Raw genomic sequence first — 23,817 nt, forward strand, 5'->3', positions numbered from 1 at the left:
GTGCAGTGGCGCTGCACAAAGCGTGTGTGTGTGTGTGTGTGTGTGTGTGTGTGTGTGTGTGTGTGTGTGTGTGTGTGTGTGTGTGTGTGTGTGTGTGTGTAAGTTTGCTTCTGGGTGGATTGATTCTACCTTGAATCAAACAATTTATGACAAAGTAGAAAACACAAAAAACAAATATTACAATCTGTCTAGCATAAGCTGGACAGACTCTGACTAATAGATTTAAACAGTTTTGGGATATTTCAACAATTAAAATCAATGTTTGCCCTTATAAAGAACTGACTTGTTTGTGCTCCTCAGCTTTGGCCTCACTAAAGGGTTATTCTGCTTGTTCATCCTCATTTACGTCAGCTGCTCCCCATCCTCCGTAGGTTATCTACTGACTGGGTCGTAGGTGTGAGTGGGAATGTGCCTGGTTGCCTGTCTTTGTGGTGGACGGATCAATGCTTTATCCCCCCTCTCTCCCAATGACTCCAGCTGTCAGCAGCCCCGAACAAGCTAAACCTGCCAGTAGTCTGAATCCTTCCACTGTGCACCATTACTGCTCAGAGTAAGACACTCATGCAGCTATTTTGGCTGCGTTCAGATGGCAGTGAATCCCTTAGGATGCTTACAGACCTGAACCAGGGTCACCTAAGGAAAGAACCAAAGTAAAGTAAGTTAATGGGTCCACGTGGCCAGCTGTTGAGCCTTGAACATCTCAGAAAGCTGCAGCAGTTTGTAGTGCCACCTAGAGGGTATGTCTCATGTTGAGGCAAGAAGAGGACATATCTAAGAAAAAAGAAGCATTTTACATATGTATAAACTGAGCCATGATGGCTATTAAGATGGGCTGTTTTCAGGAAACACAGTTGCCATGGCACTTACGGCAAAGCAAGCAATCACTTCCTGCGTGCAGTGCTGCGTGGCCTGATCCCACCTGGCCTATAAGCTGTGGTGACACAGAGATTCTGCTGCTGCACGATCGCTCTTCTGTTCGATGGTTTTAATAAGAGCCGTGACACACGCTGTTAGGGATCCAGCTCTCAAATGCACCGCTTTCAGGAACAAACGGCGACAATCGCTATGAACAAATCTGTGTAACATGAATGTGTGTGTGTGTTGTACTTGCTGCCAGACCCCCGACAGCCACCACACAGACAAAGTTCTGGTCTGGTCTAAGGAGGTAATGCTGAGGTGTGTTCCTGGCGCCTGGATCAGCCCCAAAGCACGGTTTAAATGAATCTGCGATCACTTTGCAAAGCTTTGATTGGTAAGGTTCTTATTCAGAGGTAAAGCGAGTATCTGCCATGCTGTGTCTTCCTGTCCTCATCCAGGCTGCAGAGGTGGAGAGGCAGCTGTCCACTCAGGTCCATTCATTACGGGACGACTTCAGGGAGAAGAGCACGTCTACGCGGCAGCACATGACACGACTAGAGACTCTGCAGGCCGAGGTTAGCCAACAACAGAATATTTTCTCCGTGCTTTTTTTGTAACCAGCCTTAGAAGGCCCTTTGCTTAATTCTGGGATTTCCAAAAGACTGCCATTATTTCCTGACCCAGGATGTTCCATGACAGACAGAGTGTAACTCCAGAGCAAGCAAACCTCAGGGATAAAGCTAACTGAGTGTTCTTCACTCAGTAACAGCTTCCACACAAAGGGTGTGTGTGTTGGTGCTCACATGTGGTGCTTTCAATGATCAGAAAATAAATTTGTGCTCGTATTCACAAAGATTCTCAGAGTCCTCTCAGAGAGCTCCTATCTTAGCGGCTAGGACTAAAATTTCCACCGTAGGGGTCTTAGCTTTGAAGTGATACAGAAAGCTGCTGAGAGTGACTGAGTAAGGAAGTATCAGACATTTTTTATTTAGTGAGGAGGTGTGGTTGCCCCCATTGGTTGGTGTGACGCTGTCTTTTAAGAGTTGTGATTGGTTGATAGTACAAAACAACATAAATGCACTTCTAGTGATCCTAGGAGAGAAATTAGACTGGATTAAGAAATGTGTGTCGTGATGATGAAAACTAGCTAAATCTATTGATTGTCACATGCAATCAAAACGTACCTTATTAACATCCTCCTTGTTATTTTGATTTGCTTATTGTTATGACTCGCCAGTCATTTTACTACCTCATCTATTTGTTCTCACCTGTCAGCAATTTACTGGGATTGTATAAAGCAGGCTTATTTGGCAAAATGACCGACACGAAATACAACGCAAAAAGGGAAATAAAAGTAAGTACAATTTTCTTGAAATTAGTGTATTTTCCTTGATATGAGCAGGTAAATAAGACTATTTGCCAATGGAATGAGTATTTTTACTCCTAAAATAAGATTATTAGTTATTCTACACTTGAAATAAGATGATGGAGATTAATTGTTATTATTTTAACAGCAAAAATCTTATTCCATTGGCAAATAGTCTTATTTACCTGCTGAAATCAAGGAAAAATACACTAATATCAAGAAAATTTTACTTACTTTTAGTTCCATTTTTGCAGTGTAGAGAACAAAAGTGGAAAAACCGAAGGTAAACTGGTCCCTAGATCACGGCACGGATACACAGAGTTTAAAGCGTACTGCTGCAGATCAATGCGCTTTTTTCTCTGCACGTCTTGGTGCTTTTACGCACCAGCCTGGAACGTGAGAAGAAGCGCTCGGTGCAGCAATCAAAGCGAGGAGATGGCATCACACAAGTAAACTTCTAGATGACTGTTTAGGCCACTAAAATGATCATATATGATTTCAATACAGAAAATACTTTCTCACTTCTTTAATATATATTTTTGTACATTTCTGCACTTTCTACTCGTGATTTATTTATCTTCAAAATTACGTAAGGTAAGCTACCGCTAACCCATTGGGCCCAGAAAATATTTACTTCCCTCTATGGGGATGATAAAGTTTTTCTTATCTCCATATTGATAATCGTATGATTGTGGAAGAAGTTTATGTGCTCATTTCCTCCACTGTTTAGGAGATGGATCAGCCAATCAGCTCTCTCTGTTTCCACCATGTTATTTGCTTAAGACACTCTTAGGCTCGCTAAAAGTCCTCACTACTCCAAATATTTTGTCACGTCAGGAGCTCTGTTAAGACCTAAAAATGCTTTGTGAATAATGTTTATCTTACCGAGGTAAAATTCTAAGAAAAATCCGGAAATTCAAAGGTTTTTCCTGAAATGGTTTCATTAAGAGCTACTTTTAGTGTTAGGAATCTTTGAGCTTGTGGTGTAAAATAATTTGATTCTGGTCAGCAGCTAATTTCTTTCTCAGCAGTTCTTAATATATATGACGCAAGTTTGAAGAAGGTTTTTCTTAACAAGAAACTTTCTTGATATAATTCTCAGCCTGCTGTTTACTGCAATCAGGGTTTTTTTTTTTTATTTACATGCGTAGACTGTCTTCTCATTGATTTAACATTACAGATATTGTTTGTGCCATGCTTTTGTACATACTGCTTGGATCATAACTGCTCTGTGCTTTTATGTTTCCGGTCATAACTGAATTCTCAGGGGATGGTTGTTCCCTTTTTATCTGATGCTTACGGCAACAAGTGTCTGTTCTGTCAAGACAAGGAAGAGATTATCACTGAAGTCTTCTTTTATCCTAATATCTCTGCCTCTTGTCCTTACTTTCCCTACCTTTTCTCTCGGCTGGAGCAGCAAGGGCTAGAAGTGAGTGGCTCCGTCAGACTGCATGCTGCATGTGGCGTCTGCCTAACTATTACAGTGTTCTCTTTACAAAGTACGCTCTCTGCAGTGATGACTGGCAATGACCTTTATATTTTTTGCTAGGTTTTCTCGTTGATTTGCATCCTTAACCGATACCGAGCATGGCCGACATGTTAAAAGAAGCATGGGGTGTGTCCTCGTGGCCGTATATGTGTTGATGATGATGAGGAGCTCTGTGAGTTCAGGTTCTCTGTAGCTGCTCTTCGGAGCAGCGAGAAAACACCCAGACTGCAGAGCCTGAGCTATAATTGGGAGAAAGGGCTACTGCTCTATATTTAGCTGAGATGCTGCAATGTCTGGGTGCTCCCGCTTTTTTGCAGCGCTATGCCTTCACATGGCATGTGCTGATGACTGCTGTCCTTTCAGTCTCCTTGCGTGAAAACAGAAATTTCAAAGGAAAACTCAGAACATGACGGCGCTGAACTTCTACGGGCGGAGAAACACAACCGATCCCCGCTTAAGCTCCCGTTGTTGTGAAGTAGGTTACCAGATGTAGGTCAGGGATAAAAAAAATAAAAAAAGGCAAGACTGGCAAGAAGATTTGATGTGTGTTTAATGGGAAAGCTGCTCAGCCAGATGCAGGGGGAAACAGTTTAAAGTGTCGGTATCATGGAAGCCTTCGGTAGAAGGCCGCTAAACTGGCAGGGTAATGAACATGCTGATATCAAGCCTTGTGTAGATGCTTAAGGATACCAGAGCATTCCTGAGGATGAGGGTGGCAACCAACACCCACACTCGTGCTAGGCAACAAACATTCTTCAGAGCAGTGGGAGTACTTTTTAATCTTGTGTAACAGCCCAGCTCGCTTCAGAGGTAGTAGAAAAAAGAAAACAAGCTAATGTAGCCTTTCTTCAGCTCTGCGGCTGGCCATCTGACTTTCTGCAAGCAGGGAAACCTGAGCGATCGAGTCTCTGCTCTCAACTTTTTCCAAAGCGCGGCATCTAACCAGCTGTGTGTGACACGTTAGATTAAGATGCTGTCGGAGAGGAAGATGGAGCTGGAGCGCAGGGTGCACGCCATGATCGAGGAGAACGAGCTGCTGCAGAACACCATGGATGACCTCCGAGAGAGGACGCTGGTGCTCGAGAAGCAGTGTCACGAGAAGGACCTTCAGGTAAATCCACACTGAGGCTCTCTTTGTAGCTTTCAGGTCGTCAACAGCTGCAACCAAAAGTTTGGATTCTGACAGGACGTGTTTTTCACAACCTTTACGACTTCTGTGTTGTTAGAGGCTTTGACAGATGTTTTTCCTGTTTACTGAAGCTCCATGTTGACCTTTTCAGTGCTTTTGTTGGGAAATACATCAAGTTTGTGCAAAGTGTCAGGTCTCAATATAATTAAGTTATGGATGTTTCTAACAATAAATCAACAATTTTTACATTTTGATCACTTTTTTGCTTCTTGATCCCTTTCTTTATTTGTGTTAGTGGTTTAGGGCAAAACTGTGAGTGAGCCCTTCCCCTTGGACTTTTTTTTTAACATGCCTTGTCTGGCAGTGTAGCGTTAAGAACTGCTGCCTTAATGCCAAAGACAGCCCAACAGATTTACTTTCATAAGTCGAGCATCACTGCATTCGCTAGAGTGCTCTTATTTATATATATATATATATAAATATAAATCAATAATTGCAGGCCGCAAGTGAGCGGCTGTAAAATTGAGCTTTTTGACTTGTAATGACTCGAGGGCTAGGGTGAGTCCCTAGGATACACCAGACCCGTCCTTCAAATCTGGGGAAGAGAAGGATGCATCTGTCGGCCATATTTACCTTTGAATTTGTAGAGCCTCCGTTGCCTCGCTGTGACGTAATCGGCCTGCGAAGGACGCGGCTCCTGAATTTAGACAAGTTCAAAAATCCCATTTAGACAACAATAAGCTGTCTGAAATGATGCTACCAGGCCATCTTGTGGCAGGGCTAAAACCCAGTGCCAATCAGAGTTTTGGCATGGAGTACATTTTATTAAGTTGCATTCACCTTCAAACCATTTCCTTTCATCTTATTACTCATCACAACAATATAGACGTATGCAGAAAGCCGCCATGAAGACTGAGTTGGTAAAGTTTGGCCTAAACAAGGTTTCTGACTGCCTCAAAACTTTTGCCAGCAACTGCACTTCATAGTCATGGTTGAACAATTCCTTCTCCAAGCCATTATTATGCATGTGGTTGACAGTTTTTTCAGCTAGATGAAGTTGTCTAAAGTAACAACTGCTGTGTTATGTGAAGTTGCGACAAAGCCAGTTGGAGCTTCAGGAGGTCCAGGCATCCCACAGACAACTGGCGGCTAAGCTGGCAGAGCTAACGGAGGAGCACAGTCTTCAAACCCTCACCCCCCACCCGTCCAACCTGCTGTGTGAGATAGAGCAGAGCATGGAGCAGGAGGAGCAGGAGCAGGAGAGGGAACAGGTAGTCCTGACACGTCCAGTCTTGGTGTAGCAACGTCCGCTGAAAGCATGGATCACTAAACATCTAAACGCTTCCTGTTCAGCTGCGCCTGCAACTGTGGGAGGCCTACTGCGAGGTTCGCTCGCTCTGTTCCCACCTCCGGGGAAACGATGTCACAGACTCAGCACTGTCCACCGACTCCTCCATGGACGAGTCCTCGGAGACGTCCTCGGTCAAGGATGTGCCCACAGGGAGCCTTCACACCAGCCTGTTAGAGCTGCGCAGGCTAACGCAGAACCTGCTGGATGGGAACGAGTCTACGGTAATGGACGGCCGCTAGCTGTATGGCTCACATTCTGCATTCAATTAAAACATTTACTATGGGCCAAATTTTCCGTTTTGCAAGTAGTTCATATCTTACCTCCGGGAGATAATTACTTTGTGTCATAATTCAGTAGGAATCCAGATTAGTTGCTCCCAGAGGCTAACGCTAATTGCTACTCTGAGTGTGGTCAGGACAAAAGATGGCTTCCTAGAACAACGCCTATCACGGAAACGTCAGAGCAGTTCATGCAATTACGCTGTCAGAAATTGGCCAGATTGATGTGTAGCTAAAATTAAAAGGTTCATTGGGTTTCTTTCAGTGCACTCGGTTCTAAAGTTTGGTCTAAGTCAGTGGTCCCCAATCCTGGTCCTCGAGGGCCGGTGTCCTGCAACTTTTACTTGTTACTCTGCTTCAACACACCTGAGTCAAATAATGAGGTCATTAGGAGGACTCTGGAGAACTTGACAGCACACTGGGGAGGTAAGTCAGGTGTGTTGGATCAGGGACACATGTAAAACCTGCCGGCCCTCGAGAACCAGGATTGGGGACCTAAGTGATCTGATGGAAAGTCACAATATTTTTATTGGACCGCCTTCCCTGAGTGTGCGTTGTGAACCGGGTTTTGTTTCCTTCTGAAAGGGTTCGCGGCGCAGTGACGAGGAGGCCCTGGAGGAGCAGGTGAGGAAGCTGGGTGAGGAACTGCAGGAGGTCAGAGAGCTGTATGAAGCGGAGCAGCACAAAACACGCGGCAGTGAAGAGGAGCTGCTCCAGCTGCACAACCAGGTATCTGGGATCCCTTCAACTTTACATCCTCACGTACTCTGTTGTGTCTCCGGACTTTAATAAAGGAGGTAGAACTTGTGCGGAAGTTTCTTCAGAAGTAATACTGCCAGTCAACGTAAAACCCGAGCCTCGCCGTCCAAGAACAGCAGAGCTGATGGGGAAACTCATGCATGTAGGAAATCACTCCAGCCTGGCCTCCACCCCACCGGGGCAACCCACTTTCTGTCCTGCAAACAGCCGGCAGACGTCATCTACTAGTTTAACTGGGTCATATAATTGTTTCACACATGAGCGCCGCTCTTTCTCACTGTGCCAACCGAGCTGTTTGGAATGCATTCATCTCTCAACACTGTCCCATCCTCCTGTGCAACCTCCAGATGGCGCTGCTCTCCGTTGAGATCGGCTCTCTCCGGGAAGAGAACGAGCGGATGAGGGCGATGGCAGATGTCCGAGAGCCCAGTGAGCAGCTCCAGAGTGCCATCAGAGACAGAGACGATGCCATTGCCAAGTAGGGTCAACACAGGAGAGAGTGCACTTAGAGAAGCACACCAACACATGCACTGTGGATGTAACAAAAAGGCTTCATTTGGCCCTGAGTGAGTCTGGGAAAACTAAAAGGCAGAAAGGTTTTATTTAATTAAACATGACAAACCTCACAGGCCAAGAGAACACGTCCACTCTACTGCCAAATAAACCGTATAATGCTGCCTTTAATATCTTTTTACATCAGGGAATTGAGTCACAGTTGAAATGTAAAACATAATGCAAGGCAACCAATTTTCACGTGATCAGAAAGATTTTAAACAATTTACTTTTTAGAAATGTGTGCATGAAAACAAACTCCACTGCTTTATCACCATTTATTAAACTAACAAACAAACAAGTTTTTGGATAAGCTGAGTATAGCGCCAAAACTTCTAGAAACATACAAAACATTTAATACTGTAGAATTAAAAAGGAAACGTGCTTTCGATAACTTTTAATATCACTGCATATAAATTAGCATCAAAGCGACAGTCATTGGTGAAAATGAGGTCCTGAAGATATAAATCAGTTATTTTGGCCTTGGCTACACTGCTGTCCTGATTCTCAGAGTCTCTTAAAATATGTACAGCAGATTATAAATTAATTATTTTTGTAATGCGTTTAGGAAACCTAGAAGTCTTCTTTTTCAGAAGCATTTTTAATATGTTCCTGGAAACAAATTGAAAATGGGCCTACACTGTGCCTTGCAAAAGTATTCATACCCAGTAAACTTTCGTACGTTTTGTTGAGTTACAACCATAAACTTTTATGCAATTTATTGAGATTTTATGTGACAGGTCAAAAGTGTGGCATGCAATTTTATTCTTTTTTTCTGAGCATATACTCTGTGAACCACCAGTTACAAATGTCTTGCACAGTGGCCAGCAACGGCATCCACTGAGCAAACGACTGAAGCGCCACAAACAGCCAAATGTGCTGCAGAATGATACAAACTCCAAAACACACAAACGCAGAAAAAAAGAATGAAAATAGCAATCAAAGAATCAAAGATAAAATGTAAAAATGCTGCAAGTACCAAAAACAACAGCAAGTTAAGATAAAAAGCTGCAAACTTGCTCTGAAAGACAGAAGTGCACCAGACCACTAGGGGGAGTAGGGGGACTCAGTAAAGACAAACACGCTAATATTACCTACGTATATATGCTGATGTTCTATAATATTGTACAAGATTACAGCTATGTGTTTGAAAAGGACCTGAACAAAAACATATCGTTTCTTTCCTCCCCCAGCTTTCTTCTGGGGATCATTTAGTGCCTGGTCCCATGTGACTGTGTGGTTGACTCCCCTTAGTGGTCTACTGCACTAAGGACGAGTTGCAGCTTTCTTTCTTTTTTTACTTGCTTTTGTGTTTTCTGCCACTTTTCTATTGCAGTGTTTTTCTGATACAACTCATTTGGCCATTGTGGCGCCTTCAGTTGGTTATTTCGCGTTTGCCCCTGTTGGCCACTGTACTTTTGGAACTTAGCATCCAGCATCGTCTAGAAACTGAATATTTTACCCTTTTTTCCTTTTTCCTTTTTGCCAAATGGATCAAGCTCTATCAGAAAGGATAAAGAAAAAATTTGGACAGTTTTCAAAGTTTTACCATAGATGGTCAAACAGGTTTAGGTTCGGACTTTGACTAGGTCATTACAACATATGAACATCTCTTTATCTATACCATTGCCTTGCTGCTCTGGTGCGATGTTTGGGATCATCCTGGAAGGGGAACCTCTGCCTCAGTCTCAAATCGTTCATATTGTTTTACAAGTTTTCTTCCAGAATTGTCCCATAAACTCTGAACAACTCCTCTCCGCCTTTTTAAGAAAGTCATCCTTGCAGCATGCTGCCACTGCCATGCTTTACCATGGGGATGCTGTGCTTAGGGGGATGTGTAGTGTTACTGCCTGTAAGTCAGAACCTAGAATCTTGGACTTATCTGACCAGAGCACCTTCTTCTACACGTTTGCTGTCTCTCCTATGTGGCGTGTGACGCTCTTTAAGGGATAGCTTTCTTTTTGCCAATTTTCCACAAAGGACAGATTTTTTGGCACGCACAACACATATATCTCCATAAACAGATTCTCCCACCTGAGCAGTGGATCTCTCCAGCTCCTCCACAGTTACACTAGACCTCTTGGCTGTGTCTCTGACATATACCCTCTTTCTGGTGTATTGGTAGGTGTGCAGTTGTGCCACATGATGGACTGAACAGTGCTGTCTGTTTTATAACACTAACCCTGCTTTTTCACCAACATCAGCACTGCACAGATCAATTGTTGAACACAATGAAATGAAATTACATACAGATTATTTAATTACTAGCTAGCAGACTCCTGAGGGCAACTACTGTAGCTGTGCAGGGTTTTATGTTACAAATTCATGCTACACAGTTCAAACTCTTCTTTGTAATAATAAAACATTGAAAACAATATGATTTTGTCCCTTTACGTTACAGCTATGCACTACATAGTGTTGGTCTATCATAGGTTGTAATGTGAATAAATGAAGAAATGGGTATGAATACTTTGGCCGGGTGCTGTGTCTTTAAAAACATCTGCTATTTAACATTTACAGGTTACCCTGTGGTGTTACGACTGAATAAATGTCGGCGAGCTTGTGCTTTTGTCTTTGCAAATGTGAAGGTGATGAAGCCTATCTTCATACTTCATATGTCTGTCTGTGTGTGTGTGTTGCAGGAAGAAAGCTGTGGAAATGGAGCTGGCTAAATGTAAAATAGACATCATGTCTCTAAACAGCCAGCTTCTGGACGCCATCCAGCAGAAACTCAACCTGTCACAGCAGCTGGAGGCTTGGCAGGTTGGTCAGAGAGGACAAGCAGTGAACAAAGGAGCAGTTTTTTGTTTTTTTATAGTAAACTCTGTTCAGTATATGGAGTTTAACTCAACCTGTTCAGACAGCTTTAGGTGCATTTAATCACCATTTGAGTAAAATTAGACTAACATTCCACATTGCGAACCCCTTCCTCTAACCTATCGGTACATTTGAACTTTAAGCAGCTAACAGAATCTCTGCAGACACTCTAAAGCACTTGTTTACCTGCTGTAGGTAATGGGGCACAGCAGGTAAACATGCTACCGTGTCTGTCTGTGTCTCCTCCTTCCCCCTCTCTCATCTGTAACCAGCAGCTCTTTCCTCTCTTCTCCCTGCCCACAGTTTGCCTCCTCAGGGCTCTTTACTGTTTGGCTCTTGTGGTTTCTGATCTAGTGGCCTTTCTGAACTTCAGTACCACCCTTTTCCCCCCTGTGGTACCTCCCCCCCTCCTGCCTTAGAGGTGAGCCCTGAGCTGCACCATCCCGCCGTCTCTCTGCTCTAACCCGACCATGCCACGCTGAGTCATTTCACGCCAAGGTCAACTGACTCTAGGGATTTGCTCATCCAAGCGCTCCGTCTCTGAACCATTAACCTACAACTAGAACCATCCGAGTCTTCATTCTCCCTGTTTCACCTCCCACTTGGCTCTCTCGAATGCAACACTTTCACTTTTGTTGAGAGACTGGGCTGGGTGCATCTTAACTGATCTATGCGAGCATCAAATATACGGCGTTTTCGTCACCGTTCAGGGTGGCGTGGTTATATTTATGCTGCTTCGCATATTGGGCGGCTCTGAATGTATTTCTGTTGTCGTAAAATGTGTTTTTATTTGCTGCATATTTATTTTTTAAATCAGGCAATCAAGATTTCCAGCTTGATGTGGCAGCTTGACAGAGCCCTCTGGTGGCTAAAAGCTGTGCATGAACTTCTGCAAATAACTCATAAATATAATTACAAATACCTGAACTCCTTTTTTTTTAAAAAAAGGAAAATTATGAATGTAAATAGATACATTATTTTTATTCACATATCAGCAATTTAAGAAAAATGTGTTTCAACCTCCTCAGACAGCACCAGATGAAAACTGTTTCCCAGTCAAACGTTGAAAAATATATGGACTATCCTAATGAGCATGTTTTTGTTGAAAAATACGTCTAAACCACGATTCATAACTGTTTAAGGTCATTTGGTTTATTTGTAGTCTAGAACTGGTTTCTGGTGTTTATTAAACGTCTAAATGTAGGCCTCTCACAGCTGAGATTGGTTAATGCAAAAGAACAGCTTGACAGCAGTCAGCATTAAACTTGCAACCCTGTGATTTTTAGTCCTATGATTTTCTAACTGAGCTGTCTCACAGGACATCTAACCATGTGCATACAATATACAAGACCAGGACCTGTCACCATACGATGCTGTTATTATTTTATCTGTCCAAATTAAACAGTCGTTCAGCAATTCATGCAGTCAGAAGAAAAAAGTTTCAGTAACTTTTTTACTAGACTTTAAAAAGAAAAACAAAGCAAACCAGAGAACTAAGGTAACTAAGGACAAAATGTAGCAGTAGCAGCTCTATAAAGATGGAGTTTTGGCAGTTTGCAGGTCTGGAGGATTTAGATGTGTGGTGATATATCAGCACTGACGTTAGAGCTACAGTCGTTGCTTCCCATGAACAGGGGAAAAGATTACAAGGTCATTTTGAGGCAATATAAAGTCTAATAATTGTACAGTAAGAGACATGACTAACAAGGGGAAAATGTTGAAGAAGGCACTTGCCAAACATCCCAGGAGTGGGAAGGCCAGCATATTTAAGCCCAGGTCAGACCATGCAATACTCAGAGAAATGCAAAAAATCATACAAACAAAAAACAAGAGAGCCGCATCTAAATTCCACAAACTTCAGTCAGCATGTTAAATGTTGTTGTTTGTAAAAGTCCAGTTATCAAAAGACTGAACAAGTTTGGCTTTTCTGAAAGGATTGCCATGAAAAAGCCTCCTCTTCCTCAATGAACACAGAGGCATTTGCAAAGTTGCAACTAAATGGAAGACAAGACTACTGGAACAATGTCCTTTGGACAAATGTACCAAAGCAGAGATCTTCCCTGAAACACAGCGGCATGTTTCATGAAACGCCTATCAGCATAGTCTCCTAATCCCACCTGTCTGGCACGGTGGTGGAAGTGTGATGATTCAGGATAGATTCGCCGCCACAGGATCTGGAGACGTTCCAGTCAACCCTGAACTTCTCTGTGTACCAAACTATTCTAGAGTCAAACACAAGGCTGAGACTGGACCTAAACTGGATCGTCAGCAGGACAATGATCCAAACACAGCAGCAAATCTGCGACAGAATGGCTGGCTGAAAAAAAGAAAAACTCAGGTGTTGTATGAAACAGCTGTGGTGGGAACTTGAACTTAACAATAATGGCTCCAATAATTGAGCCAAAGTTCTTCCACGAGGGAGTGGAGGACTGATGACCTCCCACAGACTACAACAACCTCTAGCTATTACAGCTACAAATTGTTTTACAACCTACTGAAAAATGCGAGCTGGGTTTTCTGATGACTGCATCCTTATTTAATTTAACTTCCAAGTTACATCATAACTCAGCACAATCTATCCTGACTTGTAGTTTTAGTATTTCTTGAATAATACCAAATAAAATGAAAAAAGCCTCAGTTTAAAGCATAAAAGCAGTTAATTTAACCAGGCCCAGTCTCGTCTACAGCTTTTCACATCCCATCCCATCTGTGTTACATTTCTCTCTGGTTCTCTTCTCTCGTTCACTTTGCTGTCTTTGCTTTAGGACGATATGCACAGAGTGATTGACCAGCAGCTGATGGACAAGCATCAGGACGAGTGGCGCTCGGTCCACGCCTCGCTGTCCGGGTCAGCGAGGAGTCAGTCCCCGAGACGAGCCCGCCGCATCTCTGAGCGGGACAGGAGACTTTTCTCTTTTTTCAAAAAGAACTGAGCCCTGTTGGACTGGCCTCAAGCACAGCGGAGACACACAGAGACAGACGAGGCGAGGGACATGGAGTCCATGGGTAACAGCACAGCCAAAGACAGGCAGTGGTACACAATGATGTTGGGGGGAGGGAGGGGGGTGATCATTTTGCACTTTATCTGTCCCATTACTCTGCTCCTTACTTAATGAAAGTGAATGAAGGAAAAGAACAAAACTTCATCAGAAGGTTTGGGTCCCCTCCTCTTGAAGGAGCGCTTGCTTTCTGGTCTTACAGAACAGGACAGGGTCGCAAAGTTTACCTCCACAGAGGAAGGTTTCCTTGTAGTGCCTAAAAAAAACCCACTGCCAACTCTGTAGAGGTGGAAAACAATGTTAAAGAGCTACAGCATGCATCCTCGTTATCAGGCCGAGGGGTGTGGCAAAACTTTTAGTATTAGAGTCAGAGCAGGAAGAGAAGGCTGGCAGGGATCGTCTGACCACACGCAACGATGGGAGTCTCAGGTTTATTCATTTGTCAGGGAATTATGGGCAAGAGCTTTATCTAAGGAGGTGATGAAGGTAAATTCCCAGATTTAAGCTGGTTTAAGGCCAAATTGAAAGAGAACAAAAAGGAGGTTTTGCCATTAAACGTTCCTTGACTTTGGGGATAAATTATTGGCAGTTGTATAAATTTAAAATAAAAATTCAGCTATGTTAGCTTAGTCATTTCGTTTGCAGCAGATCTTAAACTGAGATTCTTTGCTGTGAATACAACTAAAACTGGGATGGTCGTCTGGTGCGCTAAAACACGCCTTTCCCAGAAACAAGAGCCAGCAGGATACAACCAGCACTTATGTTCTTGCAGAACAATTAAAAGAAAAGAGAGTTATAGATTTAGATTTTTTTTTCCCCCTACATCCTCAGCATGTTTGCTCCAAGTTAACATTCAAAGTACGTTTCAGTGACTTGCTGCTTTTTACAGTAGTGCTGTATGAAACGTTTCCACTGACCAAGTCGCAAGGTTTGCTGCATCTGACTCAGGGGTTAGTTGTAACGCTTGATGAAAAGCTCTTCAGGGTCTTAAAAACTATTAAAAACTCTTTATTGTAATCATGCTTATGTTAGGCCTTAAAACGTTTTCAATAAGCCTAGATTCCCTTTAAGGTCTTACTAATTTTAGTTACAGTTTTCTTTTTAAATTTTGCCATTCATTAATTCCATATGCTGGAACTCTAGCTGGAGAATTTAGGCCTAGTTACACTTTGACTGAAGTCCAAAGCAGCTCGATGCAGGGCAAGAAACAGGCCTAAATATAAAGGCAAAACAGCACGCCTCCTGGTGACCCCCTGAAAATGTTCTCCTCAGGCCTGTTATATTATTTTTCTTTTGAGGGGGGGCATAAATCAAAATGTTCTCATTAGTTGTTCATGACCAGATGCTTTGTCATGAAAACGCTGTAAATTTAAATATGTCCAGCATGAAATCGGGGATTTCATTGGTAGACTAAAACCATTCACAGCAGTAATGAAGTATATTATACATTCTGACGGAGTCAAAGCTTCAGTTTTTTTAAAGGCTATACATCAAAAATAAATATACTTAGATAGATTCTGTCTATTAAAGCTATAGTTGGTAGTCCTGTTCAGAAACAATTTTTGTTATAATGGGTAAAGTCGTCCTTCCATCCTGAAAGTAGTCAGTATACCTTGAACATGGCTGAGAGTTGCAAGAAGCGACCCGCGTTCAAGTTTATGAGAAGAGGAAGGCCTCAGTAGATAGAAATCAGACCAGAGTGGATTTGGGAGATTTGTTTCACGCAATCCCCCTGAAGAGCAGAAGAGCAGGTAGGATGGTCTTGCACATGCGTTATTCAAAAAGGGACTTGGGGAAATTTCCGAAAAAAACGTCCAGTCATAATTTTTTTATCTGTCATTTTTATTCCAAATCATTATTCGTGTATCTAGTAACTTAATTCCATTTCATTTTAGAATCTGCTTTTTCCTTTCGAACATCTCATTCAGCATTAATACATGCTATAATTGTTTTAGACCTATTAGGCTTAATTGTGACTCTCTGTGAGAGCTTACCCCACAGCGGTAAATTAGGACGGCTACTTTTTTTCGAGTCGGAGCTAAGTTTTAGACAGAAAGCCTTTCAAATATACCAAAAACTGCAAAGAAAACAAATCTATTGCCATGCTGAAACCCTCCTCTCTCCAAAAGAAAGGGGAAACCAATCTCTGTGTAGTACAAAGTTCGACCACAATGAACCCAAAAATTAGGAACTTCCTGCGCTCTGAAAGAAGGAAAACCTAAAATTAAAAGAAAAATTATCAGTTCGGGCCTTCTTGCGTTGAACTTCAGAAACTCTTCGTGCCCATTCTTGACAGATGAATAAACCCCTGTTTGGACGGTAGAACTCCTTCAACCTATGGTGGTGGTTATTATTTTCCTACTGTTCACATCATAGACATCATTCAAAGAAAAAAAGAGCTGCCCAGTGTTGTCTCTGTGATGTCAGTCATCTTCCTAGTTGACCAAATTTAACCAAGCGTTTACATCAACTTGAGAAGGAGGTAGACCTTGTGTGAAAACTAACGGATTTCATTGGTTAAAAGGCATGTCAGTGCACCACAACTCCACTAAGCCTCCTGTGCAGTTGTAAAGGTTCGCATTCACTCTACCTCCATTCTTCTTGCTTCAATACTTCACAGGCACTTTGATTTCTTAGCTTGCGAGCTTCCATACTTGGGGACATATCTGACTCCACTGGTGAAACAGAATGAAGTGAGCTCGGGTCTTAGAGCATGGATGATTGATTATTGTGGCACATTAATGTCTCATGTCTGTCTGTGTTTGAGCTCATGTTTAATGAAGCTGTGCAAACCTATGCAGATGTCTTCATGTCATCTCAGCTGGTTGTTGGGAAGGTTCAACCCAAAGAATGATTTTTTTATAAAACAAAAAACAAAAAGACAAATAGGTTTGGATGAAATGGATATATTTATAAGAAAAAGCATACTTTTTGACTGAAAATCTTTTTGTAGAAAGACATATATGTAAAATGTTGTTTGTTGGCTGTTATGTCTTCTGTGAACTGAAAGTCCTCCGATGGAACGGGCATCTTTTGTTTTCTTTTTCTCTCTTTTTCTTTTTTGTAGTCTGCTGTCGCATGATGAGAGAAATTTCACAAAAGACTTCAGCTTCATTCAAATTCTTTACCAACATGAGACAATTAACTGGACTTAAAACAGAACAAATAAAATCCACTGAAAGTTACAGAGTATTTTCTCTGAAAAGTCCACACTTCTTAATGGTCCTTAAAATATATTTATCTCTGTAATAGTTTGTAAACAGCTGCTGTTTACTTTATAATTCTTCTAAAACAGTGCAGAGAGGAAAATCAGAAAACAATACAGTTAACACGTGAATTATCTTTGTATTTTGAGTATAAAAGCTAGAAAGAAGCAACCTGAGATGTTATACAGTAGGGTTGTTACCTGTCAAACAAGGCTTAGCTTAGTTTATTAATCAAATTTAGCAAAGACTGGAATTTGGAATGGGCTGTAAACAGCTAGCTAGGCTTTGTATATTAGCATCTTCATGGATGTTACCATAGACATAACATAAGAGTAGACCCCGCATTGACGGCATTCGCCTATAGGCGCTGACGAGATTTGGAGGCGCCATCTTGGGGCGGTCGACACCTCAGCTCAGCGTAATGTGTTGACCAGACGAATAATTAATTTTAATCAATTATAACTCGCTGAATATTGAACAAATATTCACGTTGTTGTTGTTTTTTTGCTGAAAACTTTAAAACTATAGCCATTATAACAAATGGTCCAGTGCATTTAAATAATCTTAGTGGGGTTAAAAGTAATAGAATATTCTGACAGGATGTATGTATGTTGCAAAACACACCCACTCATACATATTTATAATTTTTTTATTACTATATACACAAACACATTTGTACATGTACACACATTATATATTTTAGAAGTATATATATACACACACACATATATATGTATATATATATGTATGTATATATATGCTGTTTATTCACTAATGTCTACAGCTTTCACGGAGCAGATGCAATTTTGGAGATACTAAGTCACAAAAACTTGGACTCTGTTTATAGTATCCACATGTAGATCTGTATCTCTCTACATAATATTAGAAAAATAACATTCTGATCAAAAATACGTTTATCTTACTTGCGAAAATGTATCCCTCGAGCCCTGACGTCAATAGTCCGTCAATTCAAACAAAAATACACAGCACAGTGCTGAGGCATCATTCGTCTGTTCAGCTTGAATCAGCAGGACGGGGTAGCAGGTCGACCGCCCCAAGATGTCGGCCGTAATTCCTGCGGCGCGACAGTCAATGCAGGGTCTACTCTTATATAATGTCTATGGATGTTACAGTCAAAACTATAAAGCTATAGCGCTTTGACGCTTCGGGGATAGAGCCCGGCGAGCTGTCTACCTGGTTTTAGCTAGGCTAGCAAACAAACAGCACTGAAAGTCAAACATGCTCAGTTTTGAGGCCTGTGAATTTCACCTCTTAAGAAACATAATAGGTATTTTTTTATAAACTAAAAGGTGGTTCAAGGTTTTGGAACTGAGATTTTGGGGAAAACAAATAAGCAGGTAATATCTTGCCATCAGTAGATAACTCTCTGCATCTAAAACAAGCATTAGCCTTATCGAGATCAGTTGGCCCAAGAGATTGAAGCTAACGGCTAGCCGAGAGGAGCCAAGGCCTACCTCTGTCTCTCTCTGTCCTATTAAAAAACCTTTGAAGCAGTTTTGCAAACACATTTTAATCACATTTAAACTACTGTTACATGTGCATTGGATTTATTTTTTTTACAGGGGAGCAGAAATGGAGGTAGTGTAACACACCAATGATCTTCCTTTGTGAAACATATACTAAGAACAGAATGTGTAAAAGTCTTTCCAGTACACAACTAACTTCTAGAAAAGTAACGCATAAAAATCAAAATGGTGTCCACTAAAACTCCTGTAAAAAGTTTCCTTTTTATTACCACGCATTGACTTTGACTTGAAACGTCTACATGTTCTGTTTTTTAGTGTGCAGGACGGCCTCCAAGCTTCAATGTCGATAGGCCTAAATCAAAAAAAGCATCTATAGCAAACATGAAAACAATGGCAAAGGTTCATGTAATCACATTCACATAAATCTTGGTGATATTTTAAAAAAAAGTCTTAAGATGTCAGAGCAGATATTTGCTTTGATTTTGGCTCCTCTTGGACTAGCCGTTAGCTATACCCTGGGGATCAAATAATCTGGATGGTTTAGTAAATGAAGGCACAGAGGAATGTACTGCAGATAAGACAATAACTATTTAAAAACACTGAACAAGTTCAAGAGACAGAAGTCTTGAAAATTAACCAGCAGATTACTTTCAGGGTTTATTCAGACCAGTGATCAATCCCTTAGTGTAAGCACTTACTTACAAAAGCTAGAGTTACTTTTATTGATATTGTTCAGGTAGGATAGTTTACTCCCAAAACTATATAGCTAAACTAGACACTATTTCTCTTTAAGATAAGTCTAAATGGAAAAGTTAGCCCAATAAAAAACTGCACCCTTAAACAGAATTTTATACCATAATGGAATACAAGCTGGCTGATGATCATTCATATTCACTATCAGTGTTTTATATGTTACGAATGACAGTAGCTTAATATTTCCATTTTAAATATTGAAAGAAAAAAAAAGCATTAAAAGCCGACACCAACAAAACATGTGTTGGAGTCGGTCCTGGAACTCCCGCTCTGACAAGCCCTATCAGAACCAAACTTTGGTTTCTTTGTTTATTTTCATAGCACACGTCTTACTAAATCAAGCTGTATCATATTTGATTCTGTTGACATTATTTTTTAACAATGTTTGTCTCTGCCACTGCAGACCAAAATCCTTCCCCAGCTTAAAAACATGTGCAGTGTCCGTGTGTCTGGCTGGACATCCCCATGCCGTCGCCATAGATTTAAGTGTGTTGCAGTGGCAGACACAGACGTCCCATTGAGCGCGCTGCTGTTAATTGTCTCTCCTCGGTCGGAGGTTGTTTTGGAATCTAGTGCTTTTCGGTGGGCTCATTGTGCTCCGTGTGAGTGCTTCCATTCACCACTGACTAACGGCACTGTTTTAGTTACAAAATACTTCAAACTATTCAAAATATTTGTCATGCAATTTTCTTAGCATCCTTGTTTTTGTACGAATAAACTCTTTACAATCATTGTGTCTCGACTCTCATTAAGCTGGAAGCTTTCTGTTTGTGGTTCCCACAGTCGGACCGATGAAGCTGCTGATCCATTTAATCTTCCTGTTCAGTTCCAAAAACAATGCACTAGATATACCTGCAGCAAGGAAAACCGGTACGTTTACGCTGTAAAAATATTTGCTGACACAAAGACTGAGCCAAAAAACAAAGACATTTGTTTCTGGCAGCACAACAAGGCTATTTGTGGTTTTGGGTAAAATACTTTAACCAATATTCCACTGAAAGGCTTAGATGTGGTAGACATTCTTATCACTAGACCCAATGTAAATTAGTCAACAGCAGCATGTAAAAGGATTCATACATGTTAACTTCTCTGTATGTTGTCACGTTGCAGCCTCAAACCTTCCTGTATTATAAAGGGATTTTACACAAAATAGTGCAGAATTGTGAAGTGGAAGAAAAATAAGAGGTACCAATACAGATCTAAAACTGTGGTGTGTGCACTTGTATTATATCTACAGGTACATCCTAAAAATATTAATAATTTGAAATAGTTTAATATTTTTTTTACCTCTGATTTCAGAAAGCAAATATGTATTTTAGATTCTTTACTCATATTGAAATATTTTAAGACTTTATTTCTTGCAGTTTTTTTTTATTATGGGTTACATGGAATAAATACCCAACATACATTGTCTCTGAAAATGTCAATATTACATAAGATCAATAAAAAAAAAAAAGGATATTTTAAACAGAAATGTCAGGCTTCTGAAATGTTCATCCCTATGCATCCAATATCAACTGGATGGGGCTCAATTTGTATGAATTACTGCATTAATGCGGTGTAGCATGGAGGCAATCGGCCTGTGGTTCTGCTGAGGTGTTCAGGAAACCCAGGTTGCTTTGATAACAGCCTTCAGGACATCTGCATTGTTGGGTCTGGTATCTCTCGTTTTCCTCTTGATAACACCCAGTAGAATCTCTATGGCAGGGCTGTCCAAAGTGCAGCTTGACCTAAGTTCAACATGCCATAAATTAGATTTTCCACCTCAGGTGACTGACAAACACACATATTCATTTTATGTTAGTCAGCACTTTTCACTGTAGAGAAACCATTTTTACTTTGTGCAAAACAAAGTATCCATCTTTTACCAACCATGTTTTGGTTTTCATTTAATTTCATTAATAGGACCAAAAACATCCAGCTACTTTTCTGTCACTAAAAAGCAGACTTGGATGCACTCCTTTTTTTAAACCTGGCTAAATAAGGCAAGTCATATCCTGTTATTGATGCTGAAAATATACGTGCACAAAAACAATGTAGACAAAGATAATCAATCCAGAACACTTTTTAAAAACCAGCCTTGTGAGACCTGTTTTATGTTCCATATCTACATCATCTGCAGATCACTTTTCTGCAGAAATGACACTGCTTTGCATGTTTTGTTAAAACATTCTGTTAATATATATTTTCGGTTGTTAAACTGGTCAAAATAAAAGTTTTAGCAATTTTAATAGGAAAAAAAATAGATTTTGACTATTACTGTGCTCTGAATTGAAGGATATGTAAGTCTGTAAATCATCAATCCTCTCAAGGCCGTGGTTGTTCCTGTTCCTGAATGTGAGACAGTGACTTGGCTTTTCATGATCTCTAAGCCATAATCATCAACATTACTACAAATAAAGACTTGCAATATTTCGTTGTTGTCCAATGGAGCTACATTGACAAAAAATATTTAAACTTATTTCATATATTCTAATTTATGTAGATGTTCCTGTAAACCTAGATAAAACCCAGTTCAGCATTTGCCTCACATGTTTAATCCCAGCATAAATCCAGCTGTTCTCTAAAGGCCTGAGAGGTTTGTTAACAAATGTTAGCAAACAAACAGCACCATAGAGAAGAAGATGTTAGAGATTATGAGATTACAGATGCTGGAGCTGCAGAACGCAACTACTGGGAAACAAATAACTCACTGACACTGAGGACGTCACAGATGTGGCATACATAAACAAATGGAGTTATCTCGGGGCAGCATGTACATGTGGATAAATCTTGGAGCCCTGCTATTTCAGTCTAACAGTGACACGTCTCCCACAGACATGGGAGGGATGGGCCGCTCCTGCAGGGATGTCCTTCCTGATCCCTTTAAACTGATGTAGCTGAGAGCTCGGGGCTGTCGCTTCCTCATTTTACCTTTTCCTGCAACATGATCAATATGACCAGTACTGAAGCTGTACCGTTCCTCCTGGTTCAGATTAAATTAAAGAGTCTTTTCTTAAGAAGTCATCAATAAAAGAAGACCACTTCTCCAGGGTAAAGGACTGGGAGGACCGCTGATATGGAGGACCAAGTCTTCCAGATCTAAAAATAAATACAGAAATAAATAAATGCTCAATAAATAAATAAGCATACAATTAATTGCCACCAAATTAATAAATGTAGGTAGAAATTAAATTATACAGTGAGACATAAATGTATATATCTCTTTTAATTAGCTTATTCTTTTATTCGCCTTTGTAATAATTACCTTATTTATTTATTGTGCGTTATAATCTTCAACTTTATTTATTAATTACTTATTTTTTTTAAGTATTTATTTTTGTGCATGTTATAATATTTTTGTCTGTTTTATTCTTCCTTTGTATTTTTTTTACCCTATATATTTCTGTGATGCTATTTATTTCTGCCTGTCGCTTTTACATTTCTGCCTGTCCTTTTTACATTTCTGTATGCATTTCTGCCTCATTATGCAAATGAGGAGGGGGTGTGTCTTAAGGGCTCAACTTCTTCCCATTGGTTGGTTAGCATTTTACTGCGTCGGTCAAATCTACATGGCTTTCCCCCGCACTAAAGCATTGTTAAGTAATGTCAAACTCATCAGGCAGACGTTCAGTGTCCAACCTCTTAAGGAAAGCTGCTAATAGACTGGAAGAATTAGAAGTACATTTGGGATCTGAATGTTTTTCTGAGGTTTCAGATTCGGTTTTTCCAGATCAGTAACTCATCGGCGGATGATTTCTTCTACAAAACAGACACCTCTCCGCAACCACAGCAAGGCAGACACTGAGCTACAACCGTAGTTTCCTCAAAACGAGTCTCCCATCGCGCTGGGTGAATTACATTGGACCCTATGCAGAGCTCGCTTGATAAGAAAATATTGTAGTTGATTATAAAAGGCACAATATGAATTATCAGATTCACATCCAGGCAATAAAAAGCACTACATATTATCATTATTCTATCCATGTTGGTCTAATTTGTGAAGGAGGCGGAGTTTCATCAAGCCGATACAACATTTCCCCCTCAGCTGCAACACTTGGGGTTCATGCTGCGTCTTTACGCATGATCCAGCACTGCAGTGAAGTTGGTTTGAATTTGGATATTGGACATTACAGCTCCGCGCAGTCAGCGGGATCTAGCTCATGGTTAATCCGGTTGAGGGACTCCGATTTCGGCCAGCGTCTCTCAGCTGCTCCCTCCTCCCACACGCGGTGGTGCAGTTAGAGACCGTCAAAAAACTTTTGAACCAAGCTCTCTTGAGAAATAAAAATCAATAAATGTATTATCTTGTGACCAGCTAAGATAAACTAATATAAATTGATGCCAATAGATAAAAATCTGTAAGGCACACTTGTTTTTATAAATTTTTAAGCTATTTTCAATTTTCAAGACAAAAATTTGGACTTTTCTTCAATAGCTTCCAGGTCATGTGACCCACTCACTCAAATTCTTTGTGAAATTGTTCTACTACTTCAGCCAACTATTGTCTTTGAATAAATCTTAAAAATTGAAAATAGCTTAAAATGGAATAAAAACAAGGGTGCCTTACAGATGTTATTTAGTGGCATGATTTTATATTAGTTTTGTCATAGGTGGTCACAAAATACGGAATTTATTGATTTTTGTTTCTCAAGAGTGCTTGATTCAAAAGTATTTTGACGGTCCCTAAATGCACCACGCGTGTGGGAGGAGGGAGCAGCTGAGAGACGCTGGCCGAAATCGGAGCCCCTCAACCGGATCAACCATGAGCTAGATCCTGTTGACTCCGTGGAG

At 40.8% G+C, this 23,817-nt stretch overlaps 1 protein-coding gene across 4 annotated transcripts in view; it reads left to right on the top strand.

The window, feature by feature from the left end:
- The window catches only part of bicdl1 (BICD family like cargo adaptor 1), a 28,070-nt gene extending 13,951 nt beyond the window's left edge, over positions 1-14,119 (top strand). The window contains exons 3-12 of one of the 4 annotated variants that reach the window (XR_002426838.2): positions 1,317-1,433; positions 3,642-3,653; positions 4,678-4,824; positions 5,934-6,113; positions 6,196-6,414; positions 7,057-7,200; positions 7,578-7,708; positions 10,425-10,545; positions 10,903-11,020; positions 13,365-13,449. Coding sequence is in view for 3 of the 4 variants with exons in the window: in XM_012849244.3 (XP_012704698.2) it covers positions 1,317-1,433; positions 3,642-3,653; positions 4,678-4,824; positions 5,934-6,113; positions 6,196-6,414; positions 7,057-7,200; positions 7,578-7,708; positions 10,425-10,545; positions 13,365-13,532 (1,239 nt within the window). In the remaining variant the exon portion in view is untranslated. Of the gene's footprint in view, positions 1-1,316; positions 1,434-3,641; positions 3,654-4,677; positions 4,825-5,933; positions 6,114-6,195; positions 6,415-7,056; positions 7,201-7,577; positions 7,709-10,424; positions 10,546-10,902; positions 12,064-13,364 lie in introns of those variants that run through there. The other 3 variants (XM_012849244.3, XM_021308867.2, XM_012849253.3) reach the window with 3 other exon arrangements.
- The last annotated feature ends 9,698 nt before the right edge of the window (positions 14,120-23,817 follow it).

The sequence above is a fragment of the Fundulus heteroclitus genome, chromosome 12 (genome assembly GCF_011125445.2).
Source record: "Fundulus heteroclitus isolate FHET01 chromosome 12, MU-UCD_Fhet_4.1, whole genome shotgun sequence".
NCBI classification, from domain to species: Eukaryota; Metazoa; Chordata; class Actinopteri; order Cyprinodontiformes; family Fundulidae; genus Fundulus; species Fundulus heteroclitus.